This window comes from Melozone crissalis, unplaced genomic scaffold, assembly GCF_028551555.1.
Source record: "Melozone crissalis strain CALT ecotype California unplaced genomic scaffold, PUWL_Pcris_2 ptg000002l_1, whole genome shotgun sequence".
NCBI lineage: Eukaryota > Metazoa > Chordata > Aves > Passeriformes > Passerellidae > Melozone > Melozone crissalis.
The window spans coordinates 22,066,879-22,089,015 of NW_026535780.1; the positions used below are offsets into that span (position 1 = coordinate 22,066,879).

The following is a 22,137-nucleotide window of genomic DNA, read 5'->3' on the forward strand; positions in this document are numbered from 1 at the left end:
ACAGAAAAAAAATGCAGCCAACCACACTGATTACTGGAGATAGAAAAGATTGCACAGCATCTGCTTGAAAAGTATTCCTATACATAGATCATCACATAGCACTCTGTAACAAGGATTCTACAATTTGCTATAGGACAACCTGCATTTACTGCACTGCTCTTTTCTGTTCGCTCACAGCTACAACATTCCAGTCTCCATCTTCTCTTTGTGCTCTTCCTGAATGATCATACACTGTATGAATGGCAATACACTTCTTTGAAGCACATTATGCTGCACTGCCCAAGACTAACCTGAAATGAATTATGTAGGCAAGAATAACAATGTCTGGAACACAGACTTTTTCTTAACACTGCCAAACAATTCTAAATGCAACCTACTTATTACACAACCTGATTCTCTCCTCAAACATGTGCTGACAATGTCACCTGAAGAATGAAGTGCTGTCACCATTTTCATGTTACTTGTTACTGCCATCACTGCTTACTGAGTGTCGTCATTAATTATTCTGTGCATTAGGCTTAAACAAAAAACCAAAACACCAAGCAAAGTGCCCTGAACTAAAAACTAAATCACTTGTCTAGAAGTCCACCTGTGAAAGTAGAACCTTAAACAATTTTGAGGGTTTTAATATTAGTCTGAATAGCTGAAGTTGACATGGTTTCTTTTCCCACTTCCTAGAAAAGCTTTTTACTAAGACATTTCATGGAATAGTGCTGAAAGCTGGCTTATATAGCATAACTCATAATTAAAGACTGGCATACTCAAAATTCATAGGCTTAAAACTACACAGAAAGCTGATAAAGTATTAAAACTACCAGTTCAGCTGGTAAAGCTGAACACAGCTACAGGAAGTAGGGGAAAACCAGCAACTTATCTGTAAAGTATAGGTGATTATAGGGAAAATGGGTACATACCGAATTTTCTTCCTCCTCTTCCAGCTCTCTCTGCTGTTCCTCGTGTCGCTTTGCCTTTATCTCCATTGCTTCGGTGATCAGGTCCCTTAAAATTGAAACTGGCTTAGCATTCTTAATAAATGTATGCTAGGGGAAAAAAAATCGTTGAAATATGTAATATCATTAAAGCAGTTGTGTCTCAGATTTAATTACAAGTCCTATTCAACACCACAGACTTCAGTGATAAACAGTATCGTGCATTACACAGTAACCAAAATCTAAACCAACACAATATACACAGCATAGTATCTTTCAGCCCCTTAGTAACTAAAATTTTCCTTTAACTATTTTTAATAACTTCAAGCCTTGGGAAATGTAATCACTTAATACCTGTTTCATGAGTGAGGATACAATTTTCCAAAGAAATCATGCAGAAAATTGTAAATAGAGTGGTGATGATCTGACATAGAAAACCAAACTTTTTCAGATATTCAGTTTCATAATTTAATTAATCTTAACAAATTGAGAGCATAAATTAATGGCTCTAACCAGGGCATCTGTGGCTGCTTACTTCAACAAACCTATACTTTAAATGTCATACAATATTTCTTGATCTATGATGCTGAAAAGTGGAACTAGTAAAAAAACCCCTTACTTTTAGCAGGAAGTTTAATTTTTAATTCAAGGTCAATTAAAACATAACTTCTTAATTTAAGACAATATTTACTATACCATTCGCACATTTTGCTGCCTAATAAACACCTGCTGTTAGAAAAAATCTGATTTTTGCATCATTATATGCAAATACAATTTAGGCAAAATACAACTAAGCACTTCTTAAAAACATAAATACTTAAAAACTGTTCCATGAAGAACAGAACTGATGAAGCCTCATGCACTACACCTATTATCTATCTTCTCCCTTGATATATTAATTCAATTACTCTCTTTTTCATTCCATGACTTCTGCTCACAAGCAGTACTTTCATTTCTACTCAAACATTTTCACAACATCTCGAGCTCCATCACATATGCTCCAAATTCCAGCTGAGGAAAAAGACAACACAGACTCCTGATGAACAAACACAGTATCTGGTTTTCTGGTCAGTTAGCATGGGAAAGAAACTGTGCACTGAAGCTTTTTTTTTTGTTTCTCCTTACTTGCCCATATTAATGCAAGCCTCTTCTATCCAGCAGTCTGTATTCAGCTAACCATACAAACTTCACATCCTGAAGGTGTCAAGTACTGGTTCATACATCACACAGACACTTATAACTTTCAATTTTTACTTACCTTGTGGTCAACATTTTTGTATTTTGCAATGTATAAAAAATTAAATATTCATAGCATGATCTACCAATTTGGCAGATTTATTACCAAAAAGTACTTGGCAAAATTTTTGTTCTCTTTGTAGTGGAGTTCACTGGAACTTAAAATTTAACAGCTGCTATTGCTAACTCAACACAGAATAAATCTAGCAGGAGAGTAATACAGGAAGTGAGAGCCTGGCATGCCCTGCCTTGCTCCAAAGGTCTACACTGCCAACTGTGGCTCACACAGGCAAGTGCCCACTTGGCTGAACTCAGCCCAGGAACAAACTCATGACACTGCATCAGACCTTTCTAGGACACAGACACCTGCCTGCTCAATCTGACATGACCAGAAGGAAAGACTGAATATACCCCATGCATGGTCAACACAAAAGGGTAACCTGGGCTCAGTTCTGTTACTAAACACTTGTCTAAATCCTGAGATCTACTGAGGGCCTCTAACCACAAAGCAAGGATCCAATATTAATTGCAAGAACCAGTCCTAACTATTAATGATTAATTTTAGAAGCAGCAAGAAGAGAAATAAAATGGGGGCAGAGATACAGGAGCTAACAGAGAAAAGACTACAGAGTGAAAAAGAAATAAGGCATAATAATAACTCAAATAAGATTTTCCCTTACTAATTTTTGCAACATTATGGGTTTGAGGGGAAAAAACAAAACCCAAACATAAAATGTGCTTTTCCTCAGTAACTTCAATACTGACCTGTAGCAGCTGGGTTGCTGTAGCTCTTTGTTCAGGATTTTTCACTAAGCACTTCTTCACAAAATCTGTGAATTCATCAGACCAGAGCTCTGGCTTCCGGAAGGTTGGAGGGGGATTTGTAGGAATCATAAAAATAGCCTAGATAAAAATCAAACAATAGCAAGTCTAAACAAAACACATGACCACAGCAGCTGAAGCCAAGCTAAAAAAGAGAAATTGCTTTATCCATCTTTCTTATCAGCCTAAGAATCTGTAAGACAAATTTTAAGTATGCAAGGATTTCTACTCAGATCAAGATTCAGAAAGTAAATCCATCTGCTACTAATATAACTACTTCCCATTAGATTTTCTCTATTTAAACTGTATCCCATTGAGCACAAGACTCCTTATTTAATCTACTGCTGTACATCAATCTGAAGAGATGATTGTATTATTTCAGAAATTCTTAGCAGAAATTACAGCACTGCTTGTTTACACACACATATAAAAATGCTGCGAACAGTCAAGTCCACCTTCTCCTCCCTTAAGTGAACTTAGTTTTATTCGAGAATTGCTTCGGAAATTTGGGAGGATTGCTATTTCCTTTTGCACTCATCATTCATCAGACAGAGCTTTAAAACTTGCTTGGCCAAGTAAGATTTATATACACATGCTAAAAGTCCTAAGGCAACACTAAAAGATGACAAATAAAATAATCAAGTAACAAGTCTTACAATGCCAAAAACTTACACGAAATTGAAAATGCACCATTTTACCTATATAGCAAAAATTTCTTCTGTTGAGAACCATATGCAGACAGATTTTTCAACTGGGAAAAAAATATTCATCCTATATTTTAAAAAAGTTTGTCCTACTCTAAGATTATATATATTGTGCCATTTTTATATTATTATTTCCAGGTTTTCCTCTAAAAATACACACTTGCAGCAGGGGGAAAAACAGCCATACAACTCTGACAGACTACTGCAAAATAATGACAATTTTTGAACTTCTGTCTGTAATAAATGCATCCAGTATAATCACTTAAGACTTACACATGATAGCAACAGATTATTCAGAACAAGGTCTATTGACAAGAACAGGCTATTATTGTCTTCTAAATCCAGGTTCAATTCAACCACATTTTCCAAACTCACAGGGAGTGAAAGTTCTTCATTTGTTTTTCTATGAGCATAGGCAGAAATATAAACCCAGAAAAGGGGAAAAAATTGATTCTACACACTTTTAACATACTAGAAGCACTAGAAGCTTCAGCCTGTGTCTGAAACATAGGCAGAAGGCAGAGAGAACTTAAGGAGATTTTATCCATAACTTAAAAGAAGTCTGACTGGCCTTGAAAGTTGGCTGAACTCAATCAAACCCTCATTAGAAAATTCTTCTCATATTCTGAAGGAAAGTGGAATCCATGCAAAATGATGTAAAAACTGTTTACTACCATTTTAATGAGAAATTAGTTCAGTACTGAATAGTTGCTAAACATTTACAAAATTTGCCATTTTGTTTAATAAAATTATATGCTACAACAGCAGCTTTATATTTTCAGTGGACAGCCATGCCAAACAAGTATATAGACTGACTGGCCTTATCTAATTCACTTGTGATGCAAGATTAATTGTCAGTACACGTGAAGTACTTCTGGCAAAAAACAGTGGCTAACAAATTCAGCAGTTTCTGTCCTTGAAATTAATGATCTCTTCTGAACTTTGAACTGATGACTTTTGATCTTATCTTCAGCTACTCTTAACAGCAAACTCTGCAGTAGCTATTGAAAACACACAGCTGTAAAAGAAGGCTACCAACTTCTGTTTATGTGGTGTCAAAATGGGTACCTCCTCTTTGATCATAAACATTGACCTCTCCCCCCCCAGGTAAGCAGTGATAAGTTACAGAGTCCTACTCAGCTCCACAGTTCTAGAAAAAATGTTTGCCTTGGCCAATTATTTTCCTCAAATACACAGCAGTTAAGAACCACAGCAAAGAATTGATTTCTTTGCCATGCACAAAGGACAATGAGAAGAAAGAGGAAATTAGTGAATCATTCTTTTATGCCAGGCAACAAAAGCCACAAAAGGAGATATTCAAGTGTTAGGAGTTCTAAATCCACAGGTATGCTTTGTACACTCACTGAAAACACCTACTTCAGAAATATGCATATCTATGTAATGCCTAAACTGTAGGCATTTTTAAATCCTACTATGCCACATGAGCTCTATTAGCTGAAGAGAAAAATCAGATGCATTTTTGTAATACAAGAAACCATACAGAAACTACTTATTGTTTAGTCCAACTTGGTAATTATGCCATGCACTTGTTAATGTGTGCTAGCTCACTCCAGCTCTCATCACTCCATTCTATTAACCAACCTAAAATTCTGGGTTTCAATTCCATCTTCCCTCTGTACTACCTAATTTTGGCTTGCATATTTGTCAGCAGAAAAGTTAAGCTCCTTTCCTCTTTCAGTCTACGATTTAGCTTTGACTACCTTGTTTCCTTTCAAGAGGCTTGCAAAGCAATTACTGGAGAATTATAAAGCTAGTCCCAAATCTCCAGGAACAAAAACAAAACACTTATCTGACAGGAACTTATTCCTCATTTTTGCTTCCACTTCCAGTCCAAAAGGTAATTTCTATCCTAAAATAACTATATATTATTTTAAAACAAAACTAAGCTATTTCAATCACTCTGGGTGCCAATGGAAGCAGGAAATACTTGGGGATTTTTCATGTTTCTTTCATCTTACCCATAGATTTCTCCAGTCCCTATGTTTTCCCAAACTATTACCTGTAGTATTTTTTTTACCTCCACTCCACTTGTAATTTTCTCAGAAGTTTCCCACAGCTCTTTGTTTTAGTGTAGCTCTCACCTTGGGGCTGAGGACAGGCAGTGTTAGGCAAATGTTGCTACAAAGAAACACCAAATATAAGCTACAATCCAACCAACTACATGGGCTGAACTGGCAGTTCCAACTGCAGGAAATGTTAGGAGAAAATTGTTTAACAGATGGGGCAGGTTGTGACATATAAAAGAGCTGGGGCTGATTCTTTTCTCTCTCCCACCCTCACCATCCCCTTCCACATTGCCTTACACTTCTGAGACAGAAAGGCAAATCTTACACGATTAACACAGCAAATATACAACCAAAGAATTAGATTGTATGACTCAGTCTTCAGTTTCAACCATTCAATCACCTTTAAAAAGAGAAAGAAATCTCTAAAGATGCAAGAAGGATCAGCTTAATCTGTGTTTGTTTTCACCTGCATATAATAAAGAGTGAATTTCAAATTTGTCCTGAACTGATCCCTCCCCCTCTCAACCTTGAGCCCAATTCTACTTCGAATCCTCTTTCACACATTGGTATGAGACAAATCCTTCACCTTGCAGTGAAACCAGAATTCAAGGCAGATTATAACATATGTATGATAAAAGATGGGGGGGGAAGCAAAAAATCAGCCAGGGCAGCTTTTGGGACCACTTCTGAATTGGGCACTGCACAATCCAACACAGTTTCTACCATACTTGTTCCCAGGCAGCACTTCCATGCTCAATCACCAGCAGTTACAACTAAGTTGAATGAATACCAGACTGAGAACCAGGTATTAAATGAGAGCAGAAATGCACCAGTCAGCCCAGGATTTTCTTTTTATTATTCTTAAAGGGCCTAGTATTTTAAATTAAGTCCAGGTTGAAAACAGGGGCTTTTTTAGTATGAAGGTTCCTTTACAGACAATTTTATTGGCGTGAAAATATAATTATGGTGATGATGATGAATTAGGAAACGCCAAAAGAAAAATAAGATGCTCATATACCACACATGGAAATTCCTAATCAGAAAATCCTTGCAGCTCATTCTTCTAGTCAGTCAGAGTAATATATCTGTATTTCACACAGCCCACAAACACATTAAGTGATCAACAGCAATTTCGTAGAGGTACCATGTCTTCTGGCTTTTAGTTCCCTGAATAACTTATCTCTTATTATTTAGTTGAAATAAGTTACTTGTAATAAAAAGCGGAAAATCTCCCCAGTATCATAAATGCTACTGAAGAGCACAACAAAGACTTCCATATTGTGGTGATTTTGTAATTTTCATGCTGTGAAGCTTCATTGCTAGAATCTACAGAGAAAAACTTTTTTATAAATAGGATAAGGATACATGACATCAGTTCGTGACTTCACTGTTTTTGGAACCACAATTATACTACTTAGTTCAGCAAATAGGAAACAAACACCAAAACACGTTTAAACTCAGTAACATTTCAGAGTGCAAAAAACTATTTAAATCTGGCAGAGTTAAATATTGATTACTGCAGAATTTTAGTAACTTTGGAAACAAAGAATCACCTGAAAGACACATTTTTCTCTTGTTTGTGATGCACATCATAGAACCTCCGTCCTTTGTTGAACAGCTTTCAAAAAGACAATTAAAACACCACTGACTGAGTTACACAACTCATCAGCTGTCTAAGAATGAAACATCAGCATGGAGAATGGTAAAATACTAGCAGGATTCTACACTGGATTTTCTTTGCTGAGCATGTTTTCTTGGTGTGGCTTTTTGGGGGTTTTTCTGTTTGTTTTGGTTTTATTCATTCACAACTACAATACTGCAACACAGTGAAAAATAAACTTATTGGACAACATCTCACGTGTTTATAAGTCAAGAAGGTCGGTTCATAATCTGCTTCATAGTAGATAGTAGATTTATTTGTTAGAAGCATCCTAAAAATTACTGCTTCCTCCTCCCATCTGCAAACACAGATGTTGATGAAGATTATTTAGTGTACTCACACCTTTTGTGCAGAACTACAAACAGGTCTGGTTCCATTAAACATCTATCACATACCTGATCCAAGTTGATTCTAACCAGAATTATCAATACAGGATTAAATGCAGAAAGGGACAAGTGAAGCTTTAGTTCGGGCAAGTTCTGGACAAACAATAAATGACAAAACTTTTCGTGCTAATGAGGGGAAATACGTGTGACATTTAACATGCAATCTACTGTGCTTACTTTTATAGTTTTTAGTAATGGCCACTGATTAAACTATGTACACAATACTACATAAGTTAAAATTACATTTAAATTACTTTATTATAAAATCACATATATGAACACTAGGAGCACATGAAAAATAAAATAAAATAAAATACGAGGGACAAAAACCAAACTGAATAAAACAAATCCCAACTGTTAACAACCATTCACTATCATAAGCTTCTCTCTGGAATAATGACCTTTCAATAATCAAATCCAAGTATGATTAACTTAAGATGTAAAGTAATAAAGTAATAAACACAGAGAAAAGATACATAATGGGAAGACTATTCTCACGATTAACAGCAAAGATGGGTTACTGAAAGATAGGCTATTTACATTGACCTGCATATTTATTATTGCTAGTAAGCTCATAACATACTGACAGCATTACCACAGGTCAAGAATGTAAAGATACAGATCTGAAACATTTTGCAATAGTAAGTGCAATTGCAAATGTATTGAAAAGAATCAACCCTTGCCTCGTTATCACCGTCACGTAACAGAACGGTGCCTTCAGATTCACCTCTGAGTTTACTCTTCCTACTGAGGGGGAATTGGGCTAATGAAATTATCTAGTTGAGGTGTTAGAAGATGGGTTGGACTCGATGATCTTAAAGGTCTCTTCCAACCTAGAATTTCTGTGATTCTGTGAAACCTATGGGTCCCTTCCAAACTGACATATTCTTTGATGCCAAAAAATTGCTTTCAATTTCAAAAGAATATTACAGATCATTTGTTATGTGACAACAACTTGAACAAGTTGGCATTCTACGGCCACAAGTTCCTTCAGTTTGGGGTCTTTCATAACTGGTTTTAAACACGCTTACTTAGAAAACTGATTTTTAAGTCCCATCACATTTCCTAACTTCTACCATATCCTCCACTGATATATTTAAAGGACAGAATTTCTTGTACTGGCTGCCATGCAATTATCAAGACAAAGAGTAAGTTCCCCCTGCTAACTCAGCTAAAAGGATCATGATATCTGCATATATGCCTGTTCATTATCAAGCCATATTATCAGATGAGTAACAAAAATATTTATTACCAGCAATGTGCTCCCAGAACTATCACCTCGGCATGCTGACTTAGTGCCAGTTGATTAATTTATGAGTTTATCTATTTCTTTTTTTTTCATTTTTCAAAGCTTCTTGAACTCTTACAACCCATCACTTGTATTATCCAAAGATATCTGAAAGCTACTCAACAAAAAAAAGGAGTTATATGCAAAGAAAGAACTGTGTTTATCTGCACTGACCTCCTTACGCTTGTTTCTCCCTTCTCCCTCTCCCTTCAAGCCCAGTAGACCTATCACTATTTCTCCAGGTTTTATTCTAATATATTTAAATAATATTTGGGGAACTCTTCATTACTTCTGCCTGCAGTTTTTTACTTTTATCTTGTCCCAGATTTCCATTTTCTATTCTGAAATGAACGTTTCCGTTTCTCTGTCCAATTCAGTAGGGTTATTTTGATTTCCAGACTCAACTCTTCAACACAAAATGTTCCTGAATTCTGCCATTCAATTGAACGTTGTCTTTTTAGTTTAGGGATGTAACCTTCAAGTTCCCATTTCATCTGCAAGGTGCAAGTCATTGATGTCAGTGACATTTCAAAAGAAAGAAGACACAGTCAGCAACCTGCTCCTCAAAATTCTTCCCTCCTTCAACTTAGATCCTTGAAAGCAGAGCAACAAATGCCTTTTCAAAGTCTGTAGAAATGAAAAACAAAGCATGGAAAAATCTGCAATTGTGTGGAGGTTTCTGAATCCTTCTTTGGTTTCACTGGGGTTTTTTGTTTTTTTCCTTGGGGTTTTTTTTCTTTTTGGAGTGAGGGGGGCAAGTGCTTTAGCTAAGTGAAATTTTTCAAGTGAAAACAAAAATCATTTCAGGCTACTCAAGATTTTGTGTTTACACTACCCAGTCAGCTACCAGTTTTGAATTTTTATTGACATCTACAGGTATTTTCAGAGGAAAATACCTAATTCCAAATAACCCCTTATAGGTACTAAAAAGTGTAAGTATTAAACATTTTATTGACAGGTGATACTGAAAGTTCACATGTACAATAACTAAAAGCCTACACATTTTTAATGTTCTTGGACATAAAAAAAAATTTGAACCCTGATGACTTAAAAACATCCAAGCACCAGTGCAAAAAAAGACAGTGAAAGTCAGCAAAACTTACAAAAAACCAGAAGTTTCAAATAGCTGAAAGGAACTGCAGCATTCAGACACCATCTAGGACAGTATTTCTAATAATTTCATCCACCAAAAGGAAAACCTAAATGAGCTGAAATTTACTTCATTATTCTTATTCTGAAAGTACCCGCTATTTCAGCACTGGGTGATCAAGATTAATTTTATCAGAGAGAGAAAGAAAAGAAGAGTACTGCATGTATGTATATGTGGGGTTTTTAGGGGTTTTTTGAGGGGAGGAAGTGTTTGTGAATAAGGTGGTTGAGATAGGAAAAAAAAAAAAATTAAACTACCTTTAGTTTAGAAATATCTGTTGTAGTGGTTTAAACTTCTAAGTGATTTTTTACTTAACACAGACTTGCAAAAACAAGTATTTTTAAACACTGTTGTATAGGAGGAAACTTCCTTTTGATAGTCATGAGCAACACCTCCTCTTTGTGAGGAAATCAAAATCATCATAACAGAGTTATGGGGCCACTTCAGGCCACTGCCCAATTCAATTCAAACCCTCAGAATTCAACACTTAAAGAGTCTCTCACACTAAATCCCACATTATAGCATATCCTTGCTCAAGAGCTAGGCACCTCACAGCCTAAAGGACATCTCCCAGGCACACAGGTGGCCAGGAATCAGAAGAGAAGACGTCTTTGTGAATGTTGGTACCTCTCAGACAGAAGCATCCTGCTATCCCATAATCACCACTATCACTCCCGTCACAGAATACATGAGATCAGAACATGAACTTGAAACTGAACAACTACTTCTTTTTTCAGCACTGAACTACTTTCTTATCAGCTACAGAACAAGGAAATGCTTCAGAAAGTGCACACAGTATGACAGAATCCAGGGAATACTTCTGTGATTAATTTAGTCTTCTTTCACCATAGTTTGTTTTACTCCTGATTCAGTACTATCTTGAAAATTCATATGCATTATGCCTAGAAGGTTCCAACTTTTTACCCGAATATGAAACTTACTTTCCCACCAAGAAAACTCCAATGATAGACCTTACTTTAATAAAAAAATATTTTCTCTTCTTCCCACAGTATTTTCTGCAGTTTCTGAGAAAACAAGGCAATGATTACATCCAGAGACATACTAACATTTAATGGGACAGGAAGTGGAAAAACTGCATTTGCAATTATATTTACTAGTAGAGGAATCAAGGAGTGAGTAACTTATATTTGTGAGAAAAAGCTGCAGTAAACTTACTGGACTTTAAATGTGAAATCTCTGACATAACCACAGACAATAGTAATGAAAGAAGGCATTCAAGAAATATGTGGCAGTTCTCCTTTATTTGGGGTATGTCAGACCTCCAGCAGCACTTTTGTGCTCAGTTTCAGGCATCGAACTTTCAGAGATGTGAACTGACCTCAGGTAGTTTGAAACAGAGTAACTACAATGCTTAGATATTTAAAAAAGCACACTGTGCAAGAAAAGACTGAATGAATTAGGATTGCTCAGTCTAAAGAGGAGGATACAGTGAGAGATATGGTAACAGTCCCCAGCATGTTAAATGCCACTTCAAAGAGGGACAAAGTCTATAAAGAATCGAAGAGGAGCTAATGAGTTTAAATTTTAACAAGGAATATTCAGATTACATGGTAGGAAAGTTGCCAATAAACTACCCAAGAAGTTCCAGAACTTGGTGTTTTATTCTACAAAAAATATAAACAAACGCAGTTTCAGAACTTCATTATCAAAATCTGGGTATGTGTTTTGAGGACAATTTTCAGCACCACCACCTTCCCATTTGCCCTGTGCTCATATAAAATTAAGTTTAAAAATAATGTATTAATAAAAAAAGCGGGGGGGTTATCACGTTTGGTCAGCCTAGGTACAGAAACAGAATGACCATGTTATGTTTAACACAAGAAACACGAAACACAAATGAACAATGCCTTTCAACAGTGTTTGCTGCTTCCTACTTCGCCTTTTACAATATCAGATGAACAGGTGACAGCAAAAACTGACCACCAGCACAAAGCAAAACAATTCATTCACCTGCAATATGCAAACTAAGAACTAAAATTAAACTGACAGATTACAAAATTCTAGACATTAAATGCCAACATCCTACAGACATAATGAAAACAACTAATTAATTACAGATTTTGTATGAAAGAGTAATTGAGTTCTTACATCTTAAAGTCTACTTTCATTAGAAGAATGAAAACCCTTCCTGTTTCTGCTACGCTGACTCTCAAGGAACTGAGAAAATACAAGACTCAATGGTGCTGCTTTCCCAGACACCAGGTACATACAAAAACCGTGCTACTGTTGATTGAATACTAGAAGCATTGCTAGTGCTTCCAGTATTCCCCTACTACTTTCAAATAAATGTCATTTATATTGTAAAGCCTTAAATTTCATTGCTAAATTAGTGTAATAGCCACATTCTTTCCTGTAAGGAAATGTAGTTACTATAGTAAATCTATTTTTGCTATTCCATAGGCCATGATGCAGTGGGAGGCATTACAAAGTAAAATCTGAACATGGGAATGTCCAAATGAAAAGCGAAGTACAACCAAGGCATAGTATTACTTTTATAATTACACTGATCTTACATTCTAAAAAACTAACACTCTTTTTAAACCAAACTGAATAGCACAAGACCACAGTCAGAGTTAAAATTAAAATATAGTGGCAGAGCTGATACTTCAGTTCTTCAAGGCATTATGTTAGCTTGGTATGTGTAAGCACTGCTCTCTGGTACAGGGTGTGAAAAATATAAACTACATCACGAAATTCAAAAGTCTATTCAAAAGCCATGGAATTCCTACCAAATGATAGAGATAAAGCAATGTACCAAATTCTGGACACGTTAGGTAAATCAATTTAAAAAAAAAATCTCTGAAACAGCATTGTGTCTGAGGAAACTGGAACTGTTAACAATTGTTCATGATTTAATAAGTAATATGATACATATCCTCAGGAATATTCTTCCAAAAACAGAAAATGTTCTAAAGAGAAAAAGTACACACAAGATTCAGATGCCATGTATCTTTTTTAAGAGACAGTAAAAAGTAAAATGAACTGTGAGCCAAAGTTAACTCTGTATCTTCAGTTTTATTTATCAAACTGAAAAATCTCTCCAACTTTCTCTTTTCCTGTATGAGACCAAAACTATGAGATGTTCTGTTTGTATTACAATTATACTAATTCAATGCAGGTCACTTGCATTTTACTGAATCCAGATGACATTTAGTAAGCTAAACACAGGCCAATTGCCTTTTTTTTTCTTAAGGTGGGGGCTGGTTGCCGCTGGGTAGGTCATACAGTGGCTACAGAACACAATTGCTTGAATTACATTTTGACTTACATCAAACACAAAACTGAAGCTAAAAACTACCATTTTTTTTCTGCATGCCTTCTAGATTTCCTATATTGAAATGTACTAATTTAAAAGTCACCTCTTTCCACCCTGAGGTGATAGATACGAACAGATTCAAAGTTTGTGTTTTTCCTTCTTTCTCTACTTAGTTTAAAAATATACATTTTTAATAGTCTAAGTAGTACAAACAATTTAGTTTTCACTTTATTTTTAATATCCCCAGTGGCTAACTAACCTTTTCAAGCCTGCTCATTTGAACATACCACAATAAAAAAGAAAAACATAGCACCCTAGATTTAGTGAGTACTAAAAATAAGCCTCTTCTGTTTCTGCAACATCTGTATTTTCCAATCAACCCGAACTGCCAAGTAATTAGCCATACAATAACTTTTACTGATAATGAAGAGAAACCAGTTCCAGAGGAGTAGGAAAACCCTCAAGCTTATCTCCAAGAAAGAAATAAACAAAATGTCTTTCTTAATGCTTTAGTTTTGATCAACGGCTGATTCTCTTTTGACAAAAACACTAGCTATAAAACAGTAGTTAAGATCTATGCTATTAAATAAAAAAACAGTTTAGACTTAGTGCACCTGACTGCAAATCAGTTAGTGATATTCTTTCTAATCATGTCTGCTGGACCTTGGCATCTTTTTTTTCCCCAGAAGTTATCCACCTCTCAAGCCTTATTATCAATCGCTAAAATAAAGTAGCCTCATTATTTGTTTATTCTGTAACACCTTGAATTATACAAATTAGTTATTATTTGTATCATCTCAAGGTTTTGTATCCACCTCTTATTCCTACCAATATGATCTGCTACACTTTCAACAAATTTCACCCAACAGAAGAAAACAAAGCACAACACAACAGATTAATTAAAATGCATTACACTAATGGCATCCAGTGCTAATTAGATGACTTGGTCATCTCTCACTCTACAGGATATCAAGGACATAGAAGAGAAAAATTATTCATAATTAAGAAAAAAAAATCAGAGCATAAGATATTTTGGAGGCCAGAAACATAGAGACACTGAGAGAAAAGATCTGCAACAATTTGAACTGGCCTTGCATCTATTTTTCTTTGCTTAAACCAAATTATAAACAAACCTGAAGAAAGATGAAAAAAATAGCAAGTGTCTAGAGTCAAGAGGCCTACATTATTTAGCCTAGAATATTTATAAGAATTTCATAAGTGTTGGGCTTGGGTCTGTGGCCTGTGTTTTACTGCCCTGTCCAAACACTTACTGATCATATTTTCATTTTTTGTTTCACCTCAAGGCACGGATCATAGCTTTTCTACACTGACTGACACTGCAGAGAAAAAAAACAAGTGAAAGCAAAGCCCTGTTACTACAGGTACACACAGAAATCACATTCCTTCACAAACTGTTTAGGAACAAAATCTATAGCCTATATTGCTGAAAAAATTACAGTTCAGCAATGTGGCAGTTGCAATCACTCAAGTATGCAAACAATATAGCAATAGTTGAAGCACTGACCAGAAATGCTGATATTGTATAAATGGGCCATATCATACCCTTAATTCCTAGCAGCTTGTCCCCAGTTTATACAAAATACCTCAGGGCAGACAAAGGAAAGGATTTCTGAATGCAAGGGTTCTTCAAGATACAGCAGCCATATACAGTTACATGTAAATGGCCTTTCCTCTCCACAAAGGATACGTATGCAATGATACTCCTGGTTCCACCAGTAACAGGATAACTACTCACTGAGTAAACATGCATAGTTCACATGAAGCATCCCAAAAAGCATCTTCAAGATTCATCTTGCTTGAACAGCCTTTGAATAGCAGGATACTTTACAACATATATATGCAACTACCAAGTGAAGGCTTTGTAGATCTGAGAAATGTACACTTTGAAAATGGTGAAGAACTTGCATCTCTTTGGCTCTAATTGTATGTATTCATTCCACTCAAGCAGCTTCACAGAAATTTGTCTATCCAGCCTAAGAGTATCTAGAAAGCTCCCTTACAGAAGAGACAATAGAGGCAAGAAATATTCCTAAGCAAAGTAGGAAACTAAAGCATGAATGACATCTATGTTACCTGAGGGACACATGCAATTGGAAAAGAGTATCAGCTGGTAGACTCCCAGCACAAAAAAATAATAAGCCAATCCCTATAAAAGTCCACACAGAGCCACAAAGTTAATCAAACTCTTCCATTCCTCCTCAGATCCAAGGTCAACAAATAAGGAAGACTCTATTAAAAGGGGCAGGTTGAAGGAAATTACTACAGTTACAAGAATTTCTGAGGGACACCACAGTCACAGAGCGGTTGATGCTGGAAGGGACCTCTGGAGGTCATCTTGTTCAATCCTCCTGACCAAGCAGGACCACTCATGGGCAGATGATGTCAAGGACTATGTCCAGCTTTTGGGTACCTAAAATATGCTCCAGAACACTTCCTAGCTGAACAGGGTTCCTAGCACTCAAATAGAGAGGGACTGAGTTAGAAGTTCCTCATGGCAGCTAAAACACAGAGAAGTAACGCAAGTGATAAAAATCCTAAAGAAAAGGCTTGACATAAAACAGGAAGAATTATTATCTCCTGTGGATTTCCAAGACAAAAAGACCTCCTTTGGAAGTCCCCTATCTCAAAGGGTAAGTTTTAAAGCATTGTTCCAGACTCATGTTTTCCTGAAAAGTGTCATAAACTATTCCTGACAAATATTACACTCTTGAGCTTAAGGAACAAAGACTTTCACAGGGACTTGAATTCACTTGACTTCTTTCCTTCTCAGGAGACTGATCCTCACCTGGGAAAAAGCAATCCCTCTCACAATATCATTCCTCTTGGTCATCTGTACCTACAGCATCCTCAGGCCACAGAGGAGCTCCTACGTCTAAAGTTTCTGATGCGGATGATGAGAGGTAGATGTCCTCACTGTTAGAACAGGACAAGGACTGAAGCTATACCAGGCAACCGGAGTCTCAGACAAATGCTCAAAGTCACCTATAAACTAGCACAGGGTGAATGCAAATTCCAGACATACAGCCCACTCATCCAGGCCAAAGCAATATGCTAGTATAAAACAGGCCATCATAAAACTTTGCATGCAGAGCGCCATGTATTTCAGGAACACCCTTTCCTCTATCATTGTATTTAGAGCTTATGTCTTGTCTCTGCAGCCCTACACATTTAGCTGAACACCAGACCGCACAGTGCACCCAAACCTATTTCAAATTAGAAATGGGAGCCATTGATTTGGAAGACAGCAAGAGCTGGAAAGCTGCTGAAGGCTATTGGTTCAAACTTCAGGTAGAGAAAGGCTGGGCACACTGCTTGAAGACACTGCACTCAACCTGAAGGCACCAAATGCAAGTCATAAAGCAAAGTTTCCCTAGAACAGACAGCAACACCTGAAAGAAAGCGCAGAGGGTGGTATCTTAATCATTCCTCCTGCAGCTTCTCTTGGCTACTTACAAGGAACTACCAGGAGTGATGGACTGAAACAATGACTCAAAAGCAGCACAGCACACTCCAAAGGGCCTTCCTTGTGGCAGAGCCCCAGGCACTACATAACCAAGACCATCACCAAGTCCCATGTCTAGTGAATTATTTTCTTTGTCCAAAAATGGATATGCCCACTGAAGAAGGAACTTGGCCTTCATAAGTTAAAGGGAACATAAAAACATAACTAGGAATGGCATAAAGATGATTAAAGAAGCCACCCAACCAAAATAAAGAGCTTTCACTTTGTAGAAATTATTCACATACTTTAAACAAGTCTTTATTTAAAGCAGCAGCAAACTCCACAGTCAAGTCAAAGTCAACTGATATACAAAAGGAAAGGGAGATTGTTCCACCTTTTCTTTACACAAAAAAATAGACAGGGACTATGAACATACCTGTTACAGACTGCTGGGCTATGTAATCCCCATGTTAGATTAACACAGGCAATGATTTAGAAGACAGCAATATAAAGAGAAAAGTCAAGTGCTTGAGCTGAAATTCAAGCACACATTAAACTAAGAAGCTGATCTTAAAAACAGCAACAAAAGTTTCAGATAGGATAAATCCAGGATAAATTCCTTCAGAGGTTCAATGCCTGTAATTACGCCTTTCATAAAAAAAGAGCCAGATTGAAAGTTTTCATGGGAATCTGCACAGCAGCACAGATAAATATAGGATGATTTACCAGGTTCTCTGCCTAATTCCACTTCAAATGACCTATGTGATGTCCAATTGATCCAGAAAATGCATAAGACTCATTTTCTACACAGTAGTTAAGCATTGCTTGGGCATCCACTCTTGGCAGTAAAACGGAGAGTGTCTCAGTTTAGTATCACATACAGCTTTAAGTCCACTGGAGCTCTTAGGCATAAACATTTTGTGAAGGGCTATATGAAAATCAAATTTGCACTCATATGATCACCAAGGAGACATCTGCAAGCTGCTGAACAAACAATGCCTTACAAGTGTTATTAAACATGGACACTAAAAAATAATTAAACAAATACTCATTTTCTGCATGACTGAAAGAGCCATTTTTAACAGGGCATTATTTGCAAATATATAGAACAAAAGAACTCCTCTGTGTTTGTGTGCTTGTGTATCTGTACAGAGTTCTTTGAGAGATAAATCAATATGTAAATATGTATTCCTGCATATAAGAAACTAAGCTCTTTCTTCATAGATATTGAGATATGTTTATGGATTTTATATATACACATATATTCCTCTCAAATAACTAACTCCATAGATAAAGATATTTTAAAAAACAACCCAGTAACAATAAAAATTTGTTGTTTTCTTCATCTTCATTTAATGGAAGCAGGTTTCCACATGTCTGGAAACAGCTTGCAATAATGGGAAAAAATACAAAGAATACAATGCTCATTTTTGTCTGAAAATACTAAGGTTCCTGATCACCTTCTAGATGCAATTTTTTAAATCCTACTGCTCTGCCTCTGAACAAGATTTGCCTATATTTCCCTAGCAAGGCTGTTTGTACTGGAGATGAACCATAACTCTAGGTTACATGAGCACAAGGTACAGCAGTTAAGGAATGGTGAATTCTCAAAACACATCAGTCACATCCATTAGCTACTCACATGCACACCCTGAACTCACTGGCTTTTCTCTTTAAGAAGCTGATGCGCAGAGACAACAAAATACAAGTGAAACTACTAATACTGAAAAATCTGAAAGCAGAGGCTCCCCCAGTGAAGGGATTGCCATGGCTGGGATCTGATTTTCTCTGTGAAACAGAACTCCAATCTCTCAAGGAGGCTTTGCCAAGCTTCACTCCTGTGGCTTGACTAACCTTTTCTCTGCTTGCATGCTGGAGAGCTCCCCTTTGCCTGGCCAAAGCACCGGGGACATGAAAGGAGGTGGAAGAGATGAAAATTCATGTGGAAATTGGGAAAAGAAAGAATATTCCTGAGCACATCTTGCCTGACCTAAACAATCCAGACTAAGTTTCAAAATTTGGCTTTAACTTATGGTAGGGGACCAGCCAATCATTACTCGGGCTCTAAACAGGGCCATTTAAAACCTTCAATTTCTAGAACAGATCCTTATACCTGCCAAATGGCAAATTTTTTTCAAGAACCACTGTTTATATATTAAAAACACTGATTAAAAATAAAAAATCCAACCACACATACTTAAACTGTCTGTAACAAGAAGTCAGCTTCATTTTTTTAGTGAATACTCAATCAATTTCTTTAGATAAATTATAAATACACTTAATGATAAATTTAAAAAGAGAAAACATATAACTTAACTCCTAAATTTGCCAGAGGTTCTGTAAAGAACAGCATCCAAAACCAACACAGCTTACCTTTGCATATCACCCACCAGCATTAGCTTTCTCTGCCATTTGGACTTAACACCCCATACATTCAAATGACTCCCTCAGTGAAAGAAAAGCCATCTTTGGTTGACCATCAATGGAATGGTTATTTGAAACTGGTAATCACACAATTCTTTCAATTCTTATCATATTACCAGTATTTTATGGGAAACAGATGTTAGCAGCACAACTTAGTAAGAATTATTGAACAACTTTTCTTCCAATTTCATAACAAATTAGGCAATGCTTAGTTGATGCATCTGAAAAAAGTTACAGAATTGCAAGCCCTAAGGCACAGGGCTGGTGTCATAATTTAAACCATCACCATCTGAAATGCAAAGGCATTAGAAACATAATGTTTTACTCTGTTAAACAAATTTCCCTTACAGATGAATTTGTTAATAAATTCTGAAGCCTCAATAGCAACCAAAAGCTCCCATTTCAACATCAAAAATCTAGTAGAGATTCTTACAAACATAATACTAAAATTCCCCAGATGTTTATAAATAAGTAGTGAAATACAAATAAATAATTAAATACTTTAACTAAAGCCCACTTGGCCATAGCAATTATGAAATTATGATAGAGTTTTTGATTCCTATCATGAAAGCAAAACAAAGCTAGAGAAGGGAATAATGCAGAAGTCAAATCATCCTATGTGTACACTACAGTAGCAGAGCCTAGGTAACAATTCCCAAATTTAAACAAAAGCAAGATATTTCCAGTGTCTGTTTTTAGCTCCTGATTTGCTGTCTTGGGCCCTAGTAATCCAGGCTACTGCCTTTAAAGTCCCTCTGAGAGGCTATTTTTATAAATATAACTGTCAAAGGAAACCAATAAAGGTGGAGACTTTTGTCAACTGCTGAAATTCTGGAGTGTGAAAGTTAGTTATTTTAGCAACATGCATCAAGAGCATCTTTTGATCAAAGCTGTGTTGCAAAAGGCAAAAAAAATGGTCCTGTGTCAATGCCAGGTTTGGCAGTTTCCTTCTACTCACCATGTGTCTTCTCATAACTGTCATTAATTAAATGTGTAACAAACGTAATTATGATGTTCAGGATACACCTTCTTCTTCTGTTAACATTAATTTTACAGAAAAAAAGTTCCCTTCAGTGAAAGAAAGCTGAGCCAACAATGTTTTTGTTTTCCCAATACAGGTAAGGAGTTAAGGTAACATCCCAACTAGACTATTAAAAAGCAGTAGGAAAAGAACATGGTCAGTGTATGAGACAATACCTGGAAGACATATATGACTAAATGGCTTAAGAAAATGAACATTATACACACTGACTTAATCTGTAAGTACTAAGGGGTCAAGAACAAACTCTTATATTATGGGCATGTTAGTCTAGTTGATTTTTATCATAGTTCTTTCCAGACAACACTAAAGCAGCTTTAGGAATCACAATGCTAGATCAGAAACATTGCAGAAGAATACACTGTTCTCCTGGAGTAACTAACTTAAAAAAAAAAAAAAAAAAAAAAAAAAAAAAAAAAAAACTAATAGGTTAAATTGGTTAAATTTTGCATCAGCTAACTTAATGCTGAACTGAACCTTAATCTAACCAGAACATGCACAAAGTCAACAAGCCAGCAGCAGAAATCCTGCAGCATATGCTTTAGCCCCTTGGTGAAATGCACTTCTGTGTCCACACTCAGTCCAGGTGCTGTGAATGAATTCTGTACTAAGGGTTATGAATTACAGCCTGAAACAGAAGGCATCTTCCACACGGAGAGAGGTAAACCTGGAAACAAGCTCAGAGGCCAGGTACGTGACTTTGGGTACAGAGGCAGGGCAGGGCACTGCTCTGCTCCTGAGCTGCAGCCGCATCACATCCTGCCCTCAGCCAGCACGGCTGTCAGAGGGAGCATCCCCCAACTTTTCAACACTCATCCATGACAGACAGACAGACATGTCCTCTGGCTTTTAGCCTGTCCTACTGCTCACCCAGGCCTACAGCAGTAAGACCTTTCTCAAGCACCATCAGCTTACCATAACATTTCCAGTCTAAAAAGAACCTTCCAGCTACTGCACACTCCACATATTTTCACACCAGGAAGTGGCGATGCAACCAGTTGCTCCACAGTCACAATTCATACATGACAATTCACACAACTGCTAGAAGGATCAAGTTCTAAGAAACTTTGTGCCAATTTCTCTAAATAATTTAATTACTCTGACTGTTTAACAACAGCATGTTTTACAAATTAGGAACTTGCATATGCTCATTTTCACCATAAGAATCAAATGCTAGCTACTTCTAAACATCAAAAAACACAGCTTGCACAAATTAGTCATATTACTCAGAGAAACAAACAAAAAAGCAAGACATTTATAGTATGCACACAGTTGCTCCAGAGACACTCCTGAAGCAAACTGAAAGGGGGACAGTACAGGCAAAGTTCACTTGTGTCCGGACGTACCTGCCCAGTGTAGAAGTGCCCTCTGTCCCAGGTCAGAGTTCATGATTATTACATTTCTTAAGGAACATCCCACTTGAAACAGATGACTGTTTAAACACATGCATGTCAGTTCGCCAACAAATCTTGTGCTGGCTGATGCTACCTGTTTTACATTCTCATAGCATGAGGAAAGGAGCAGCAGCAGAGAAAACACTGGGCTGCCATCTCTAATGCCTTCAGTCCCAGCAGCAGGACACTGGGAAGTACTGCACCACAGGTACCCATCAACTCCATCAGAGGTACTCTCTTTTCTGGGAACAGATTACTTCATTATCTTCCAAAATTATTCTAAGTTTCTGGGGGAGAATGGAAAATGTAAGACACCTTAAACTTCTCAGACTGTCCAG

General features: G+C 36.7%; 1 protein-coding gene across 1 annotated transcript in view; it reads right to left on the bottom strand.

Annotated features, from left to right (window-relative positions):
• The window catches only part of STK3 (serine/threonine kinase 3), a 125,850-nt gene that overhangs the window by 65,834 nt on the left and 37,879 nt on the right, over positions 1-22,137 (bottom strand). The window contains exons 7-8 of the mRNA XM_054288431.1: positions 2,931-3,068; positions 915-1,040 (exon numbers count right to left, since the gene is read on the bottom strand). Coding sequence (XP_054144406.1) covers positions 915-1,040; positions 2,931-3,068 — 264 coding nt within the window. The remainder of the gene's footprint in view (positions 1-914; positions 1,041-2,930; positions 3,069-22,137) is intronic.